Below are 20,856 nucleotides of genomic sequence, written 5' to 3'. Positions count from 1 at the left end.
GCCCAGCTAATTTTTTTGTATTTTTTTTTAATAGAGACAGGGTTTCACCGTGTTAGCCAGGATGGTCTCGATCTCCTGACCTCGTGATCCACCCGCCTCAGCCTCCCAAAGCGCTGGGATTACAGGCATAAGCCACCACACCCGGCCTAAATTTCTTTTCAGTCTTTTCAGTAAATGGTGGCTTAACAGGATATCCATAAAGAAAGGAAATAAATGAATCCTGATACGTAACTCACGAAATAACCTGCTCTTATAAATTTCCTAAAAGTTCTCTCTGAAGGGAGATGTTACTGCTGCTCAACAAATATTGTACAATATTTCAACCTCCAAACGTTATAAATGAAGGTTAAATTATAAATTAGCTTGTTCTATTACTATGATAAAAGATTACAACACTGTCTGAAATAACACAAATGGAAACAGTGCACAGTCTCATTTTTTAAGTTTTAATTTCTTCTTTCATACTTTTAAGTAATAGCTCACTTTTGGTATTGCTCACGAAGCAACTTCACTACATATACCACTGGGTCTCAACTTAGACTCCAGGACTACTTGTGAGAAATGTTGCAAGTAATTTCCTAACATTCCATTAAGAAGGATAATATGATTTCCAGGATTTAAATTTGAACATAACCTCACTTTCACTTGAATTCCAAATGCATTACTGAGCAGACAAAAAGAGAGTCAGATTACAGCCATCAAGCTGAGACGAGCACCTAAGCCCGGCTATTCCCTTGGGAATACATCAGTATCTGAATGAAATTCATCACGAAGTACTGTATGAGTAAACGAGAGAGCTGCTGATCTAGACCACAGCTGAGAATCATAAAAAGAAAGAAAGAAAAAGCACTAAGGAATCAAAAGAAATATCATACAATCTAGTCAATCTATCTTATACACATTATTCAGGCGACCTTTAGACCAAAATCCCAGACTTCTAATTCAGCATAAAGGGAGGAAGGGACTCACTGATAAAGATGAAGCTGTCAGTGACACCAAAACATTACAGTTGCTACAAGGAAGGGAGGCAGAAAAACTAAAATTGAGACCTAAAAATTCTACATATTTATCTGTGGACATTCAACACAAGCCACATGGGCAGGGCAGCCCACAACAAACTACTTTTGGAAATACCATGGAATTTTAGACTGTGGGGTGATCATGTTAATAGACACCTTGAATGACAGAGCATACAACATATATAGAACGCAGTGGGAGAGTATGTTTCCCCTCACCCATGTCCTCCTGCCAGCCTGTTCTCCTCAAATATAATAGTTAAAAGATGGAGAAGATATGTTATGCTACTGAAAGATTTTGTGTAAAATTGCTATAATTTCTTTAATTTAGATACTTTAAAAAAGGTATACTTTAACTGGAAAATGAATTCACATAATTTCTAAACAATGCAGGGTTAAGAAATATTATATACTATCCTTAACAAAGCTGTTAACTAAGAATTTAAACTAAACATTAGAAGCTAGATGTTTCAAATCTGATTACAAAACCAACAAATTACACAGATACAGGTTATGTGGAAAACAAGCTTGCAATTCATTTTAAAACAAGCAAATATTCTAGTGCCTTTGTATAGCCTTTATATTAAAGAACAAAGAAATGAGAAAGAAACAGAATCACTCCTCCCACCCCCCACTCCAGAAGAATTAAGGCTTTCAAGGAAGACCAAAACAGGTTAATAGGAATTCTCTTTAAAATCATATACTTACATCCAGCAAAAATAACCGTTCCAAATATGTTATCTTCGGTTGTAAAAACTACATTTGTTCCACTACTTGCAGAAACAGAAATATTACGAATCTTGATTGCAACATTTTCCCCATCAAGATGGATCAAGGGGCAGTTTGTATGGCCAATCAGTGCTGATAACACTTTTTCTTGACTCACACAACAAAATGTTATGTCTGAGCCTACAAGTATCACTTTATCTTGAGGAAAAACCTTAGTCTGAGAATCAGGTATCCCTAGAAAGAAAAAGAGGAATTATAAACATTTTATATAGAAGTATTTTACATAAACTTTTCTGCATTTTAAGACTTTCTTTTCATAAGATGACTTTTAAAATAGCCCAGTATATACACTACAAACTGTTAGGTGCCTTGTAATGATGATGGTCCAAAGATAAGGTGTGTTCCACAGGTTTTGTAGGAGCAAGATATATACGATAAATTTTTTAAAAAGTGTATGTGGTTTTATTTACTTATGAAGGGATAATGGTGAGGAAGCAGAAGCAGATTACAGGTCAGTGTCTAAAGTTAATGCCACAGGTTTATGTCTAAGAAGTCTAAGGGTTGAAATTCAGTGGGTTTATATACACATGTGAACAATCCACACCCCCCAAAAATCACTAATTAAATAATTCCATTCCTTTTATTCAATGTATTTAGGGCATATGTCTTACTTTCCATCGGCCTAAATATATGCCCAAGTACTCCACACCCTAAAAAAACAATTTACTTTAATCTAGTCCCCTTCCTTCCTCTCATCCTTTTATCCATAGAGTGATCTATCTCTACAATGACTACCAGCCTTTTCAGGATTTCATTTTATGGTCAACAATTTTCCAGGCCCCCTATTCGAAACTGCCAACATTCTCCCTGTATATGAGTTTTACTTAATGTACGGATGCTTTTTGGTATGCTTGCAGATCCCCGTGTTCCTGGCAATAACTATGCAGCCTCTAGGGATCTGCTCTGTGAGCCAGAAATTGGGAACTGTTTTTTTTTTTTTTTTTTTTTACATAGATTTCATCTCAGTATCATCTACACACAATTTTTAATGCTCTTCAATTCCTATGACAGTGATTTTCAAACCTGGATGTTTATCCAACCACTCAGAAAGTTCTTTCAAAATACAGATTCCTGAAGCCTATCTCAGACTTTTTGATCAAAATCTCCAGGGATGGTGGGCTTAGACGCTCCCAGGTAATCCTCATGCAGCTGAATGAGGTTATGAGAAGTGAAAGCTCAAACTAAATCTTACTCTTAAGTGAGACTAATTTAATTCATTTGAAACAAACATTCTTTAAATATAAGCTTACAAGAAATGTTCTTCACAGGGCTCCAGTCACTCCACTCTTTGAGACCAGAAAAATGAAGACTGTCAATGTAGCATCTAATTTCCACAAAATGAATGGCACATTCCAAGGGCATATCTGAGGCCCAACTCCAGTGATGAAGTGTATCTTTGCCATTCAGAGTTGTGTTGTGGGTCACCTAAAAATGAACACAAACACAAAACTGTATTTCCAAGTAGCAATATGTTTTGCTTTCCTTTAGAATTAAAAGACACAATAGATTCCATACAATCATCAGCTAAGTTTATGTTTTGTCCTTTAATACAACTCAGTTTTGTGTAAGGTATAATAGCAGGGTAACAATAATCATGATTCATTTTTGTTTACTTCAACTTTAGGCCCTAATGTATTATATAAGATGTTGCTATTCATTGAAACATTTAATTTGGTACGCAAGAAAATGCAGGTTGAGTATCCCTTGGGACCACAAGTGTGTTGGATTTTGCACCTTTTCAGATTGCATTATATACTTCTCAGATGAGCATCTCTAATCTAAAAATCTAAAATCTGCCTGGACAGTGGCTCACACCTGTAATTTACCCAGCACTTTGGGAGGCTGAGACAGGCAGATCCCTTGAGCCCAGGAGTACAAGACCAGCCTGGACAATACGGCGAAACCCCATCTCTACAAAAAAATTAAAAAATAAAAAATAAAAAAATAAAATTAGCCAGGCATGCTGGCTTGTGCCTGTAGTCCCAGCAACTCAGGAGGCTGAGGTGGGAGGGTCTATTGAGCCTGGAAAGTCAAGGCTGCAGTGAGCTGAGATCATGCAACTGCACTCCAGCCTGGGTGGCAGAATGATATCCTGTCTAAAAACAACAAAAAATAAATAAATAAAATAACAAAAATCCCAAGTCTGAAATGCTCCAGTGAGCATTTCCTTTGAGCATCATGGTGGTGCTCAAAAAGTTTTGAATTTTAAAACATTTTGAGTTTTGGATTTTCAGATTAGGGATGCTCAACCTGTATACCACTGCCTAATGATCTCAATTTTTCATAGAGTAGAAGTAATTAATGGGGTTGTACTTTCAAAAGTTTAAGTCAAGGAGAGGGGCAGCATTTCAGTAAAATAGTTTTAGACTAGATTTGTTTTTTATATAAGTATTCTATATATTTGCTTTTATTTTTAAATAGAAGATTAAATATGTAAGTTATACTAATACAAATTATTATCAATTGTGAGAAATGAGCAAGATTTCAATAAAATATTGAGGTGCTATAAAAGATAACTTGGGACTTCTAGGTAAATACAATAGATTAAACAACTATTTCCTTCTCCCTTACCTCCTGAAATCACTCCAAAGAGTAAACAGATTTTTTTTAAAGGTGTGAATGGACAAAGACAAAATATAGAAATAAAGCAACATCACTAAAATCTGGAAGCTGGAAAGCAGATGGATAATGGTAACTGATGTAGAAGACCTGAGAAAACAAAATCTTAAGCATCCAATGGGAAATACAGGAAAACAGCTTGTTTCTATCACAGAAATGCCAAAGGGCTCAGTGAGTGGCTATCCCAGGCTCCCCTGGAAATAAAGAGCTCAAAACAGCAGGACTGCTTGAAAGTTGTTTGAAGATATGTTGGCTACCCAGATCCCTTCCCACAATCCACACTACCGAAGGACTACCTTCGTTTACCTTGGCAGAAGAATAAAGATTTATGTTCTGGAAAAGTAAAACAGAATATCTTTGGATTGAAGAATTTTAGGAAGAGATTAGAATGGGGGCTATCATTCCAAAAACAGGGGGATTGCTAACCTATGCCTTCTTCCTCTGCTCAGCTCCCAGGATACTGGTTTGCCAGACTAATCCTCACCAGGTAATAGTCTAAATGAACTTTTCTGAGTCACATGAACATGTCAAAATGAAATACCTAAAATAATATTTGGCGTTTGCCACCTGCATAGCCCATCCTCATCGCTCTAGAGGGAAGGCCCCCATCAACAAGTCCTATCGAGAGAAACCAAAGTTCCAATTAGATTAAAAAAAATTTTTTAACAGCCCCTCGCTTAACTGTGAGCAGCAACCAGGATGACCAGAAAGTGTACAAGAAATTCTAATACGAAAGTCAATAATTGAAAAGAAAAAGAAAAACTGTGAGGAAACAGGGCATGTAGAAAAAAAATTTAAATCATTACTATCCTCAGAGATAAGATATTGCATCATGAAACAAAAACTGGATACATTAAAAAAATAACATAAATCCTTTCAAAGAAAGGATCTTCTATAAATTAATAAACATATGAATAGAAATTCAATAGCAGGATGCAAAATCCAGTTTAGAAAAAATTTGAGAAAATAGAAAATACATAGAAAACAAGAAAGATAAAAACAATTAGAGGATTGTTGTGGAAGGTTCATGAAGAACAGAAGTTCTAAGAAAAAAGGAGAAGACAGAGAAGGACAAATCAAAGAAATAAAACAAGAAATTCCCAAGCTGACACACATGTGTTTTTAGACTGACAGGGGCCCAATGAGTGTCCAGAAGAACAGATAAAGATTGATCCACACTAAGAAACAATGGAATCATACCTTCAAAATCTTGACAAAATTTCCCAACCTGTAATTCTACACCCAGTTAAACTAGTAATCACGCACGAGTGCAGAATAGACATTTTCATAAATGTGGTATCTCCATGTATTCCTTTGGTAAGCATTTTACACTCTGTCCAGTAACGTATGAAAGTTCCAGTTCCTCTACAACTTCTCAGTAATAGTAATTGACAAGCTTTTAAATTTTTAAATAATTAAATTAAAAGAACAAATTATATTTGCAAGCTAGCTATTATAGATAGCAGAGACTATCTACAATAGCAAATAACTACTGACAGTTGGCTCCCTCTATTCATCGCTCCACATCTGTGAGGTCAACCAACTATGGATCAAAAATACTTGGAAAAAAATTTGCATCTGTGCTAAACATGTGCAGACACTTCTTGTCCTTATTCCTTAGACAATACAGTATAACAACTATTTACACAACACTTACATTGTATTAGGTGTTACAAATAATCTAAAGAGGGTTTAAAATATACAGGAGGATGCCCGTAGGTTGTATGCTAACACTACCGAGCATCTTTGAATTCTGGTATCTAAGGGAGGTCCTGGAAGCAATCCCCCAAAAGATACCAAGGGACAAGTGCAAATGCTTCCACAAAAATGAGGAAATAAGAGAACGACTGGAGATTTAGCAAAAAGAAGATCCATCATAAGACAAAGTTGTAGGAAATACCCTAGATGATGGAGATCCCTTGGACCACAGCTTCCTAAGAAATGTGCTGAAAGACACTGAAGTCTATCTTGAGTGAGTTATAAATATATCTAGGTATTAATCCATTCAAACCTAGAACTGCTTGGTAGGGGTTGGGGCTACTGGAGCCTCTGTGATGCCTCTGGCCACAAGCGGTCTCGGCTATTTACCACACTCTGTGCTATACAAATATTATCAGCGTCTATGTGAGCCTTCTGTGAATAAGGTTGGGAAGCCAGCCAGAAAGCCCTCAGAGATTTATTCGCAAAGATAAAATTGATAAAGTACTTAGTATATTTGAAAATTCCAAGGAGATCTACACAGCCTGCAAAGAATTTAGGATTAAAGTAATGAAGCAGAGAAATAAACACAAAAAAACAAGATAATATAAGGAGTGTACAAAAAATTGTGGATTTTTTTATAGACCATAATACAAATGATGAATACTGTTCTACCAAAAATTATCATAGACTCTATTGGAAAAAGCTAGGAAAATGGCAGGCTGCGGGGAGAAGGAGGGAGAGGGAGGAGCAGAGAGAAATGAGGCGGTGGGGGGAGAGGAGGAAAGGGAGGGGGTTGCTATCAAGAAATAGCAACATAAGCATGTTATTTGGAGAAATGAAGATAAATAATGAAAGAGATCAGTTAAAAGAGTTGAAACAGGTCGTTTCCAGGGAAAGTCAAGGAGGAGTATTTGTGTGTGGGGGAGCAGTGCCTGGTGAGCTCTTCCCAGTGTGTGCAGCACACAGCTCCCACTGCTGGACACAGAGACCACAGACAGACAAGTGCCTCACAAATGAAACATGAATGCAAAGTGTTCTTGATTTTTAAATTATCACAAAATAATAGCATTAGTGCAAAATAATAGGATTATATCATAAAATGACTGATCACAAGCAATTTTGTCTTAAATACTGACATTAATAACGTACTATTAATAAAAATGCCCTGAGGCATTTTCCCTTACTTTACAGTTCTAAAGAAATGTGTTCTTTCTCATTGCTTCTTGCTATTATTTTCCCAAATTTTTTCCCAAAAGTAGGGAATTACTGCCTTGTCATTGGCTGACTTACGCATGTTGTAGAATGAGCTATATGGTTTTAGCATAACAGTCCCTTCATTTAAGTTTGATTTCACTCACATTTCAGAGTGTCCCTCTTTAATTCTAGTATTCTCTAGTTAGTTCCTCCTCAAGTTACATTAAAAATTTAAAAAGCCTCGTCCCTATCCATCTGACAAAGGGCTAATATCCAGAATCTACAAGGAACTTAAACAAATTTACAAGAAAAAAATCAAACAACCCCATCAAAAAGCGGGCAAACGATATGCACAGACACTTCTCAAAAGAAGACATTTATGTGGCCAACAACAAAAAGGTCACCATCAGTGGTCATTAGAGAAATGCAAATCAAAACCACAATGAGATACCATCTCATGCCAGTTAGAATGGCGATCATTAAAAAGACAGGAAACAACAGATGCTGGAGAGGATGTGGAGAAATAGGAATGCTTTTACACTGTTGGTGGGAGTGTGAATTAGTTCAACCACTGTGGAGGACAGTGTGGCAATTCCTCAAGGATCTAGAAGCAGAAATACCATTTGACCCAGCTATCCCATTACTGGCTATATACCCAAAGGATTATAAATCATTCTACTATAAAGACACATGCACACATAGGTTTACTGCAGCACTATTCACAACAGCAAAGACTTGGAACCCACCCAAACGCCCATCAATGATAGACTGGATGAAGAAAATGTGGCACATACACACCATGGAGTACTATGTAGCCATAAAAAAGGATGAGTTCATGTCCTTTGCAGGGACATGAATGAAGCTGGAAGCCATCATTCTCAGCAAACTAACACAGGAACAGAAAACCAAACACCACATGTTCTCACTTATAAGTGGGAGTTGAACAATGAGAACACACGGACACAGGGAGGGGGACATCACACATCAGGGCCTGTCAGGGATGGGGGCCTAGGGAAAGGATAGCATTAGGAGAAATACCGAATGTAGATGATGGATTGATGGGTGCAGCAAACCACCATGGCACGTATATACCTATGTAACAAACCTTCAGTTTTGTACATGTATCCCAGAATTTAAAGTGTAATAAAAAATTATAAAATTTAATAAATAAAAAAATAAAAAGCCTTGTCCCTAAAGGGAGTAGTGACAAATAATATTTGTTTAGCAGCTTTACAGATATACTATTTACTTTGCAGACCCCAGAGCAAATATTGCCACTTTACAAAAGATACAAACTAGGTTTGAGGAGTTATCCTAAGCCTGTAAGTGGTAACCCAGAATGCAAAATGTTAGGCCATAATGACAAGTTAAGCAATATAATTTAAATAAATAATACCTTTAAGACAGCACCTGTAGAACTGTATCAAAGCTAGCTGCAAATTAGATTAACAGACAAGACTTGCCATTAGAATCAAGAAAAGTGAGAGTCTGCAGGCTGAATTAAGATGGGCTTTAAGGCTGGGCGCGGTGGCTCATGCCTGTAATCCCAGCACTTTGGGAGGATGAGGTGGCCAGATTACAAGGTCAAGAGATCGAGACCATCCTGGCTAACACGGTGAAACCCCATCTCCACTAAAAATACAAAAAGTTAGTCGGGCGTGGTGGCATGTGCCTGTAGTCCCAGCTACTGGGGAGGCTGAAGCAAAAGAATAGCTTGAACCCGGGATTTGGAGGTTGCAGTGAGCCGAGATCATGCCACTGCACTCCAGCATGGGCAACAGAGCAAGACACTGTCTCAAAAAAAAAAAAAAGAAAAAGGATGGGCTTTAAAATAAGAAGTAGGCAGATGGGGCAAAAAAGTGAGACCCCATCTCTATGAAAAAAAAAAAAAACAGCTGGGCACAGCAGCATGCACCTGTAGCCCCAGCTACTCAGGACACTGAGGCAAAAGTATCCCTTAGGAGTTTGAGGCTGCAGTCAGCTATATGATCATGCCACTGTACTCCAGCCAAGTTGACAGAGCAGAACCCTATCTCTAAAAACAAATGAATAAAATAAAATAAAATAAGGAGTAGGATTTGACCTGGGTCTTGAAATGCAGGTTCGAGTAGGATACGTGAGAAGGGGAGGACATTTTAAATTAAAATATATATATTTCTTATAAAATATAAATTGTAGCAGTTAAGAGCAGACTCTGAAACCAAGCTGCCTGGGTTGGAATCCTGACTCCACCACTTAAAGTCTTCCTGTGACTCTGTATCATCTGTAAAATGGGAATAATAATAGTATCACCCTCCTGGGACTGTTGTGAGGATAAAAAGAATCAAGGTATACAGTAATGTGCTATATAACAATACTTCAGTCAATGTGGGACCACATATACCATGGTGATCCTATAAGATTATAATGGAGCTGAAAAATTCCTATTACCAAGTGACATCATAGCCAACATAATGTCATAGTGCAACGTATTACTCATGTGTCTGTGGCGATGCTGGAATAACAAACATACTGTGCTGCTGGTATAAGAGTATAACACACATAATTGTGCTCTGTACATAATACTTGATAATGATAATAAATGACTATGTTACTGGTGTATGTATTTAGTGTACTACACTTCCTATCATTATTTTTGAGGGCACTCCTTCTACATGTTTTTAAAAGTTAACTGTAAAACAGCCTCAGGCAGGTCCTTCAGGAGGTATTCCAGAAGAAGGCATGGTTACCAGAGGAGATGACAGCTCCATGCATGTTACTGCCCCGAAGACCTTCCAGTGGGACAAGATGTGGAGGTGGCAGACTGTTATACTGATGATCCTGGCCCTGCGTAGGCCTAGGCTAACGTGTGTGTTTTTGTCCTTGTTTTTAACAAAAAAGTTTACAAAGTTAAAGAAAAATAATTTTTAAAAATACAAAAAAGCTTATAGAGTAAGGATATAAAAATATTTTTGTACAGCTGTACTATGTGTTTGTTTTAAGCTAAGTGTTAATACAAAAGAGTCAAAATATTTTTTAAAAATTAAAAGTTCTGTAGTAAAAAAGTTACAGTAAGCTAAGGTTAATTTATTACCAAAGAAAGATAAAAAGTTTTATAAGTTTAGTGTGGTCTAATTGTACCATGTAGACTACAGTGGTGAATAGTCATGTCCTAGGCCCTCAATTCACTCACTGACTCACCCAGAGAAACTTTTAGTCCTGCAAGCTCCATTCACGGTAAGTGCCTTATACAGGTGTACCATTTTTTATCTCTTTAAACATTTTATTGATACATAGTATTTATGGGATACATGTGAGTATTGGTTACATGCACAGAATGTGTAATGATCAAGTCAGGGTATTTGGGGTATCCATTATCTCATGAGTATTATCATTTCTGTGTTGGGAACATTTCAAGTCTTCTAGCTACTTTGAAATATATAATACATGGATGCTAACTACAGTCACCCTACTTGACTATCTAACACAGAACTTATATCTTCTATCTAACTGTACATTTGTACCCATTCACCAACCTCTCTTCCTGCCCCTGTCCCACCAACACACCCTTCTCAGTCTCTAGTATCTATCATTCTGTTACTAATAATATCTTTACCTCCATGAGATCAGCTTTTTTAGTCTCCATGAGTGAGTGAGAACATACTATATTTATCTTTCTGTGCCTGGCTTATTTTGCTTAGCGTAGTGGCCTCCAGTTCCATCCTGGTTGCTGAAGATGACATGATTTCATTCTTTTTTATGGCCAAACAGAATTCCATTGTGTGTATATATCACATTTTCTTTATCTACTCATCTACTGGACACTTAGGTTGATTCCACATATTTTCTATTGTGAATAGTGGCATGATAAACATGTGAATTCAGGTAACCCTTTAATACACTGATTTATTTTCCTTTGGACAGATACCCAGAAGTGGGACCGCTGGATCCTACAGGAGTTCTCTTTTTAGTTTTTTGAGAAATCTCCATACCGATTTCCATAGTAGTTGTACTAATTTACATTCCCAGTCGCATTGTATAAGAGCTTCCCATGCTCCACATCCTCACCAATATATAAGTTTTTTTTGTCTTTTTAATAATAGCCATTCTAATAGAGGTGAGCTGATTTGATTGTGGTTTTAATTTGTATTTCCCTGGTAAGTAGTGATATTCAGCATTTTTTCATACACCTGTTATCCATATGTCTTCTTTTGAGAAATGTCTATTCATGTCCTTTGCCCACATTACAATGGGAGTATTAATTTTTTAATTGTTGAGTTGTTTTAGTTCACGGTAGGTTCTGGATATTCGTCCTTTGTTGGATGAATAGTTTGGAAATGTTTTCTCCCATTCAACCGTCTCTTCACTCCACTGTTTCCACTGCTGTGCAGAAGCTTTTTAGTTTAATATAATCTATCTTTGCTTCTGCTGTCTGTGCTTTTGCAGTTTTAGCCATAAAATCTTTACCTGGACCAATGTCCTGTAGTATTTTCCCCATGTTTTATAGTTTCAGTCTTATGTTTAAGTCTTTCATCTATCTTGAGTTGATTTTTGTATATGAGAGACAGAGATCCAGTTTCATTCTTCTGCATATGAATATCCAATTTTCCCAGTACCATTTATTGAAGATGATATCCTTTCCCCAACTATGTATGTTCTTGGTACCTGTGTCAAAGATAAGTTTGCTATAAAAACATAGTTATTTCTGGATTCTCTACTCTGTTCCACTGGTCTATGTATCTGTTTTTATACAAGTAACATGCTGTTTTGATTACTATAGATAACCTTTTAATATATTTTGAAGTTGAGTAGTGTGATGTCTCCAAGTTTGTTCTTTTACTCAGGACTGCTTCAGCTATTTGGGTTTCTTTTGACTTCATACAAATTTTAGGATTGTTTTTTCTATTTCTGTGGAAAATGACATTGGCATTTTTGTAGGGACTGCATTGAATCTAAATGTGCAGGTTGCTTTGGGCAGTTTGGTCCTGTTAATGATATTAATTCTTCCAATCTGTAAGCATGGAATGTCTTTGTGTCCTCTTCAATTTCTTTCATCAGTTTTGTAGTTTTCCTTATGGAGATCTTCCAACTACTTGGTTAAATTTATTCCTAGGTACTTTATTTTTCTGTAGCTATTGTAAATGGGATGGCTTTCTTGATTTTTCAGCCAGTTCATTATTAGCATATAGAAACACATCTCATTTTTCTATATTGATTTTACCTCCTGCAACTTTACTAACTTTATTTACAGATCTAAGTTTTTTGGGGGAGTCTTTACGCTTTTCTAGATACAAGATTATATCACCAGCAAAGAGGGACAATTTGACTCTCTCTTTCCCAATTTGGATCCCTGTTATTTTCTCTCTTGCCCGACTGCTCTGGCTAGGACTTCCAGTACTATTGTTGAATAAGAGTGGCGTAAGTGGTCCAGTCTTTGGGTCCCGGCAGTGGAAGTGGTAAGCCAAGTATGCCTGTCTTTGGACCCCAGGATGGCATTCACTGGCCCCATTGTTAGTGGGTCCAAGGAGGCCAATTCTTGAGCGTCCAGGTGGCTTGCTTGGATGCTGGTATTGAGAGTGGTGGGCTGGGTACATTCTCAGGCCCCTGGCCAGCAGGTGTGGTGTGGGTGATGGCAGTAGCAGTGGTAGGATAACCCTCTGGGTCTTGAGCAGTGCACTCTGGTGCTGGCAGTAGATACAATGTGCTGAGTGGGCCAGTCTTCAGGCCCGCAGGTAGCATGTGCAGTAGGTGCCAGCTGTGGTGGTAGCAACAGGGTGTGTGGGCCCAATCTCAGGTCCCTAGAAGAGATGCTCAGGTGCTGATGGTGGTAGACTAGGCTAGGTGATTCCTAGGTCCATAGGCTGTAAGTTCTGGCACCAGGGCAAGGGAACAAAGCTGGGTGGGCTTGTCCTCAGGCCCTCTCGTAGTACATGTAGACACTAGCTGTGGTAGGCAGGCATGCGGTGTTCCCCATGCTCCCTCCAGAATGCTCAGGTGGACAGCAGCAGTGGCTGTGCTGTGGCCCTGCTACTGAGGAGGAAGAGATTGCTTTCAATGGTAGCCATAGGCATGCAAGTGGGGAACGCACAATTTGCATTCTAGTCTCAGTAGCTGTAGTCTGCGCTTCACTCACGCTTCAGCCTTAGTGGTGGCACATCACGCCACACTTGTGCTTCAGCAGTTGCAGGCAGGGGACTCTGGGCACATGGAATGCACTTTAGCAGTGGAGCCACTGCTGGTGTTCTGCTGGCTGCCTCACTTTCCTCTTCCTTCCCTGCTTTAGGTGCTTCCTGTCACTTCTCTTGAATCCCGATGCTCTCTCTAGGATGATCTATTTGAAGTGTGAAGATCTACTATTTCCTATCTTGGTTCTTCTTTGTAGAGAAGGTGAGTACGAGGTGCCTCTAGTCAGCCATCTTGAAGTCCCTCCTCCATTTAAAGTCTTCTATACCATATTTTTACATATCTTTTCTATATTCAGATACAGAAATACTTACCAATATATTACAATTGCCTCCATTATTCAGTACAGTAACATGCCATGCAGGTTTGTATGTGGCCTAGAAGCAATAGGCTATTGTCCCATATAGGCTAGGTGCTAGCTGACTATTGTTATTTTAGGAATGAAATACATGGGCTGTCAAAGAGAAACAATAAGAAAGTATGAAATATAGAATAATCTTTTTTATTATCTTTACTATTTTATCTATGTACTTGAGCAACTTGAACAAATAAACTGTAAAATCTGAGATGGTCTTCTAATTCTTAAACCTGTAACTAAGCAAACTCCAAATCTATCAAGAAAAAGAGTAAAAGGCTGAAAGGGAGCATTTCCAGGTAACAGCTGTCAAACTTTTCATAACTGTTGTTCATTACTCCTTAGAGGCCATTCATAAACAGGACTGAAAAAACGAGAGAGGGAAAAAGCATGTACTGATAAATTCAAGCTTATAGATTTATAAAAAAAATTCTCTATGGCTAAGTTCTGGCTAAACATGCTTCAAAACATTAGACAAAGGTAAAATAATACACTAAATTAAATGTGCACTTTCATTTACATAAAAACATGCATATAAACAAGTCCAGACAGGAATACACAAAAACAGTACTTACTATTTTCAAGTGGTAGAATCACGGCTTATTTCTCCCCTAATTTCCTATGCTATCTGTAATGGTTACACATCATTTAATAATTAACAAGTGATTTTTAAATCATGCATGATGTTTTTAATGAACCCTGAAAGGTATCTGATTTACTTCCTAAATAATCCAAAAGTTCACTGATACCACCTTAAGGCTTCTTAAAAAAAATTATTTAGTTTCTTTAATGTCATAGGAAGAAAATCTATGTTCAAACTTACTAATTTTATGAGCTCCATACTGTCTTTACGTAGAACTTTAATTTCCCAGATAACATTTGAGCGGTGTGGAAAAACTGAACCCCTGTCGTTCCACTTTAGGTATAATGTAGAGGTTGAGAAATCAGCAGACAAATTCAAGATCTCTGGAGTATCTGGAATTAAGGCTTTAAAAAGAGGAAACAAAAGAGAAAACTTAGTAAAATAAGTAATGATTCTTCATACTGTAACTCCACTAATCAACTACTTATAAACTCTATTCCTTCTTGATCAAAAAATCAATAATCAAGATTTAAAAGGAAACTCTAGAACCCAGTAATAAGGACATGGACTGAGATGCCATATATGGAAAAGATAAAATGTCATGGATATTTCAAAGAAATGATTGGATCAAAGAAATGAAGGGTTGGTTCTAATGAGAAAGGGAAATGACTAATATTCTCTCAAATTTCTGAAAAAGGGGAACATATATATTATTTATCTGTAGAGGTAGCTCCCAATGCTTCATCAGCCAAATTTAAGAAAATTATTTATTAGCTGGCTGTTTCAAATCCACAGCACATTTTCTAATACAAACAGCAACTAGGTTTCCACAGTACTCTAGTGTCATTTAGTCAGGAACCTACAGGTAGGCAACATCAGAGAGAAGAAAACGAGTTTCCTCTGTATGGCTGTAGGGCAGCCCTAAGAAAATAACAAAATATAGAAAGCTTCCTTTGGTAAAGGCTTCTCTCTGTTTTCTCTGCAGCTGTCTCAGGCATCTCCTGGTGTCAAGAGTCTCTCGTGCTGGGGGATGTCACCCACTTGAGAAATGCTATGGGCATTACTGATTTTAGATACCATTAAACAGTAGCAGGATTGTCTCAGTGACTAAGGCATTGAGTTAAGAAGCCAGTGGTTACTGTGCAGAAGTAGCAGGATATAAGAAGTGTGTCAGAAAGGTTCCTTTATCAGTAGTATGCAACACAGACTGCGGGGGATTGAGACAGGGGATAAGGTGACCAATTAGGAGACCACTGGAGCAATCCTGGCTAGAGTGACAAGGATATAAACTAAGATGCCATCTATGGAAAAGATGTCATGGACATTTCAAAGAAATGACTACATCAAAGAAATAAATGGTTTGTTCTAATGAAAAAGGGAAACAACCAATATTCTCTCAAGTTTCTAGCTCAGAAAGCAGCAAGAGGAGCAAAAGGAATCGGGAACCACTGTGAAGAGACACAGAAGCCTGGCTATGGATGAGTAAGGGTCAGGGGAAGAAGACACCATGGAGTCAGAATGTGGATGCAGACTTAAAAGGAACTCATTGAGTGTAGTGGTAGAAAAGAGCATGAACACAAAGACATAAACCAGCCAAAGCTCCTTTTAGGGGCTGCCAATAGACAATTACACCTTCAAGGAGCCAAAAACACCAACATGAATCCAGAGAGGGAATCCTAGAAGCAGAAGGAAACCAGAGAAAATCCAGGATCATCGAAATAAAAACAAATAGTTGTTACCTGTGCCAAATAAAACAGTTTATAGAGGAAGACTGTGGAAAAACCACTGGCGAGGCTACTGTTAATATCTGAGAAAGAAGTTTAGGAGAACAGTGGGCTCTGAAGCTGCATTACAAAAGGTAAAGAGAAAAAAATCCATGCTCAAAGGTTTGGGCATCTCCTAGGGAGAATCCAGGACACTAAAAAAGGTAGCAGGAAGAGTAATGTATCCTTGAAAATCATTAACTCTCCCTAAGGGCGGATAAATCATGGAAAATTTTGGACCAATGGAAAACAAAGAAGGTATGAGCATGTTCCATTCTATGAAATGTAGACTTTCTGGTTTGAGAATCAGAGAGACTTGGACTTTCTTGCATGTTTCCTCCTCAAATAACAGTAAAGTAAAGGTGAGTTAGAAGAAATCCAGACTCACCCTTTCTTGCCTCATTTCTATCCTAGAAGCTCAAGGACCAATTACATATAGTCATGGTAAGCCCAAAACTGCAGGACAGTGCAGGGCTAGGGTAGCTGAATATGCTAAATAGCAAAAAGGGCAGAACAAACCAATACACATTAATCTCGGAACTTAAAAATAGTTATTAAAAATAGGTTTAACTCAAATTTGCCCAATACAGTGTTCGACACTGGATTTATGTAAAGTGTTTAGGGCTGTACAGGACACAGAACATGTGGATTTACAGTCTAAACTACAGAGCAAAGTCAACAGTTACACAGCTGTATAAGGACAGTGGAGGATGCTTTAAAAAGAAGTTTTAAGTGGGCAGCTCCTTGTGGAAAAGGAAAAATGCAGACAAACGAGAGGCAAGAAGTTGATTTAGTGCCAGGACAGGGAAAGCTCAGGGTGCCAGTGTGACCAGAAAAGAGCAAGAGGCTTCCAAGAACACAGCTATTCTTTCAAATGATTCAGGATGTCACATGATGTAGTAACTTACAATTTATGAAACACGGGAGTATTTTACTAAGACAACGCTCATCTTTAAAATGCTTCCCTCCCTGAAAAGTCCACATAATTTACATTTTATTTAAATAGCAGTGGGCTACTCTTAAAAATACAAGTAATATCCAACATTTCAAGCTAAAGACAGTAATGGCCATAATTACAAGTACAAGGATTTTAAAAAGCCACTGCTCCCTTTCTTTTCTTTATAGCATATAGGGAAGTTTCCCCTAAGCTCCCATTAACTGCCATCTGCATTTCTTTGTGCTAAACAGACATGTGAGGACAATGTTAACTTGCTTTCTAGAAACTCAGATAGGGAAGAAATTTAATGAAAATCTTTCTTATTTTCTTCTAATGCTAATTCAGCTTTACCCATAATCTACGTGCTCCTGCTTCCTTAGGACATAAGAAGATAAGAGTATTCCCAGCTTTTTTTTACAGGACCCACATTCTGCTTCAGAATGACCCAAATTTTCAGGTGATTTTAAGAAATGCAGAAATTAAAAATCTTATGAAGAATTTTTCATGCTTACACATGGTAAGTACAAACTTTACTGTGTGTGTGTGTGTGTGTGTGTGTATATATATATAAAATCTTGTTTGCTTTATATAATTTAGAAAGCATCTTTAGATCCACAGACACTTAATTTTCATACTTTTATTTAGTAGCAAATTGTCAAGAGATCCAGATCCTCTAAAGGACAGCTATACATGCATTGCAGAGCTTCTCTTGCACACAGTAGGTGCTCAAAGATTTGCTAATGTATCCATCTCCTCCATTCCTTACACTCACCTAATTTGCTTTTCAATTTTCTTATCCCAATACTGTTATTCTAATCACGATCAGGACCATTATTATTTATAATGCTACCAATACATTACATGATATGTAAAACACAATGAACTATTAATCGACTGAGTCTCCTACAGTCTGTCTTGATTTGCCTTTCTGATTCTAATACTGTCATTTTTCAGTAGCTTCCCAGATAAGACTACACCCTAGAGCAAGGGGCATCTGAGAAATTCTGGAAGGTACGCAGGAGTCAAGGGGGCTAAAGAAAAGAGTATGGAACTGAGGGAAGGAGCCTGAATTCTGGGCTATTTTGACTGGCCAGAAGAAAATATTTTGCTTCCTTCTGATCTTGGCTACCATCTACAATTCATAGGGAGGTTGCTGAGTGAATTAAAAGTAATAGCATAACACATGAAATTCAAAAAACTAGAAAGCACCACAATACTAACAAGTGACACTTGACTTACTTTAAAATTGAGTTTGTTTTCAAATACTTACAAACGTTTTGTTCATTTAGTGTGAATTTACTTGTAGAACTTCCAAAATCATGTAGAGAATTTATTGTTATTTCATAATCACCATGTGAAAGAGCTGGAATTTTAATACTGGTTTTCTCCAACTGATAACAAGAACGGGACCTGTAATAAGAAATTGAATTTTAATTAGCAAATAAAATTAATAGTATAATTTTCATAAAAATTTGATTAACACAAAATACAATGGAAAATACTTTATGCCCTCTCTGTTGCAAAAACATGATAGGTTGTACCGCATTTTAAGACTGAAAAAACAGATTGATAGTAACTTTACCAATGTGGGGGTAGGAAAAACAACCTCATTGTACCAAAAGTAGAGTAAGCATAGATGACTCCAAAGAGCTGGAGTTTTTGCATGCCTTTCAAAATCCCACCTCAACCTTCCCTTTGTAGGCTGACTTCCACTGCTCACACTCCACCCCTTCACTGAGGGACCAGTGCATCACAGCGCTCCTCATGCTAGGATGATGTTCAACGGATGCTGATGAAGGAAATGAAACTGGCAACTCCCCTGCTCCTCTGCCTTGGCTCATGGTTTATTCTTAACAGAACTTCCTCCTCAGTTCTGTTTTCAAAATGCTTCCAGTTCCCCTGGTATCTCTTAGGCAAAATGATATTTTCCTCTCTTGTTCCACAGCCCTTGATATCTCTCCAGAGCACGCTTATATTCCTTATACTGTTGTTCATATATGTTTCAAACTTCTTATAAAAATGTTTACTTTACTGAAAGGACTTTCCATGCCTCTTGCATTCCTGCCCCCACCAACTACCCAGCCCCAGCCTTAGGGCTGGGTGCTTAGGACTCTGGACTTGAATGGGTCCAGCTTATCTCCTTCTAAACCTCTCACATGGTGAGGCTTCTTTAGGCATCAGCAATGCAAAAACACCTGAATTCTCCAAATCACGCCATCTCATACATTCAAGCCATTGTACTCAATATTCTTTCAGGGTAGAATGTCCTCCTATTCCTTTTCTGCTGAGAAAACTGACTGTGCCTACTCCAGAATTACACCTCCTCTGACAGCCTTTCTAGACATTCATACTCCTAGTGTCCACTCCCTTGCACAAAAACCACAGCCTTGCTACTATTTGTTTATTGTGACCTCCCAGGGGAGCAGGGGGCCAGAACTAACTTCCTCTCTGTTTGGCCTGTGGTGGGCTTGTGTGCTCTTCAGCAAACTTTTCAGGCTCCCCCTTCTGGACTCACACTAAGACCGTCCTTCCCTGCCTCTCTGAAGCAAGGTATGGCCATGTGGCTTTATTTGGTGGCAGAAATCTGAGTGACAGTCTTATCTACCAGATCTGCACTGAAAGCCACTGCAGACTCTGTCCCCTCTTCTCACCTTGCCATCACACCTCATAATGCCTGGTGCCCTACAGGAGAAAAATGAGGCAGAGGTCACGGCAGACTCTGCTAGACACAGAACACAAGCAGGAAATAACCCTTTAGTTTCACAAGCAACAAGGTAAGAACTGAGGGTCGTTTCTGCAATTCAACCTAGCTCATTGTGAATTAAAGTAAATTAAAATTACCTGTTTTCAATGCAAACTTCATAATCAGTACCACGGCCTGTTCCAGAGGGTGCTTTCCAAGAACAGTTCCACACTTGCAAATTGTTAGTTACACACTTCAAATCATGAGGAGCCCCTGGAGAAGGAGACACACACACACACACACACACACACACACAGACACACATAAACACAGAATATGCTGAATAAGTCAACTGCACTCTAAAAAGTCAACCATTTTCAGTTGTAAGCACAAGCATGTGTGTCTGCAGAGAGCCCATGTTTTTTTTTTTTCAAAGAGATGATCCTGCAGTCATGGGAGTGGACTGGTTTTCTATTTCTTTTTGCAGCTTTGGTTAAAAAAAAAAAACTAAAGGGTAAACTGATGAAAGTGGGCCAGCTACTAGACCATTTTGGGGTTAGGCTGCTATCAAAAATTCCACTTCCAAGCAACTAAGACAAATTAAGGGAGTGAGTGGCTAGTCATGTAGATTCAATAATGGGACCAAGAGAGGGCTTGAGGGGATTCTAGCACCTCTTGAATCTTCAATAGCCCCACTTAAGGAAAAAACAAAAAACAAAAACAAAGAAGTCTTAAGTAAAAATGATGTGCCTTCCAAGTTTTTAAACAAAACTTTGAAACTCCTAGTCACCCCCACTTCATTGCTTGCTACCAGACTGCCCCCTTGGTAGAACTCCCATAACTAATCTTTAGGTTATTATGAAGTATATTAAATTTAAACAGTAATAAACTCATGAGTTCATTTGAGAAATGTATTTTTGGTGTGGGCCTAAACAATTGGAAAGTAACAATTCAGAAGATTACAATCCTACGAGTACTTATTCACATCTATAAAATAACATTACACCATGGAATATGTAAGCACTATGCAATGAAAAAAGTCACCCCGAAAAGG

The 20,856-nt window shown here is 38.0% G+C and overlaps 1 protein-coding gene across 6 annotated transcripts in view; it reads right to left on the bottom strand.

Moving 5' to 3' along the window:
* Positions 1-20,856, bottom strand: part of LIFR (LIF receptor subunit alpha) — a 118,228-nt gene that overhangs the window by 33,813 nt on the left and 63,559 nt on the right. For all 6 annotated transcript variants that reach the window (XM_016953394.4, XM_016953396.4, XM_016953393.4 and 3 more), the window contains exons 3-7: positions 19,961-20,075; positions 18,390-18,529; positions 14,660-14,823; positions 3,056-3,230; positions 1,725-1,979 (exon numbers count right to left, since the gene is read on the bottom strand). In XM_016953394.4, the coding sequence (XP_016808883.3) occupies positions 1,725-1,979; positions 3,056-3,230; positions 14,660-14,823; positions 18,390-18,529; positions 19,961-20,075 (849 nt within the window). The remainder of the gene's footprint in view (positions 1-1,724; positions 1,980-3,055; positions 3,231-14,659; positions 14,824-18,389; positions 18,530-19,960; positions 20,076-20,856) is intronic.

This window comes from Pan troglodytes, chromosome 4 (genome assembly GCF_028858775.2).
Source record: "Pan troglodytes isolate AG18354 chromosome 4, NHGRI_mPanTro3-v2.0_pri, whole genome shotgun sequence".
NCBI lineage: Eukaryota > Metazoa > Chordata > Mammalia > Primates > Hominidae > Pan > Pan troglodytes.
Note: the sequence above shows the minus strand (reverse complement) of the source record. Positions and strands in the feature narration are given on the sequence as shown.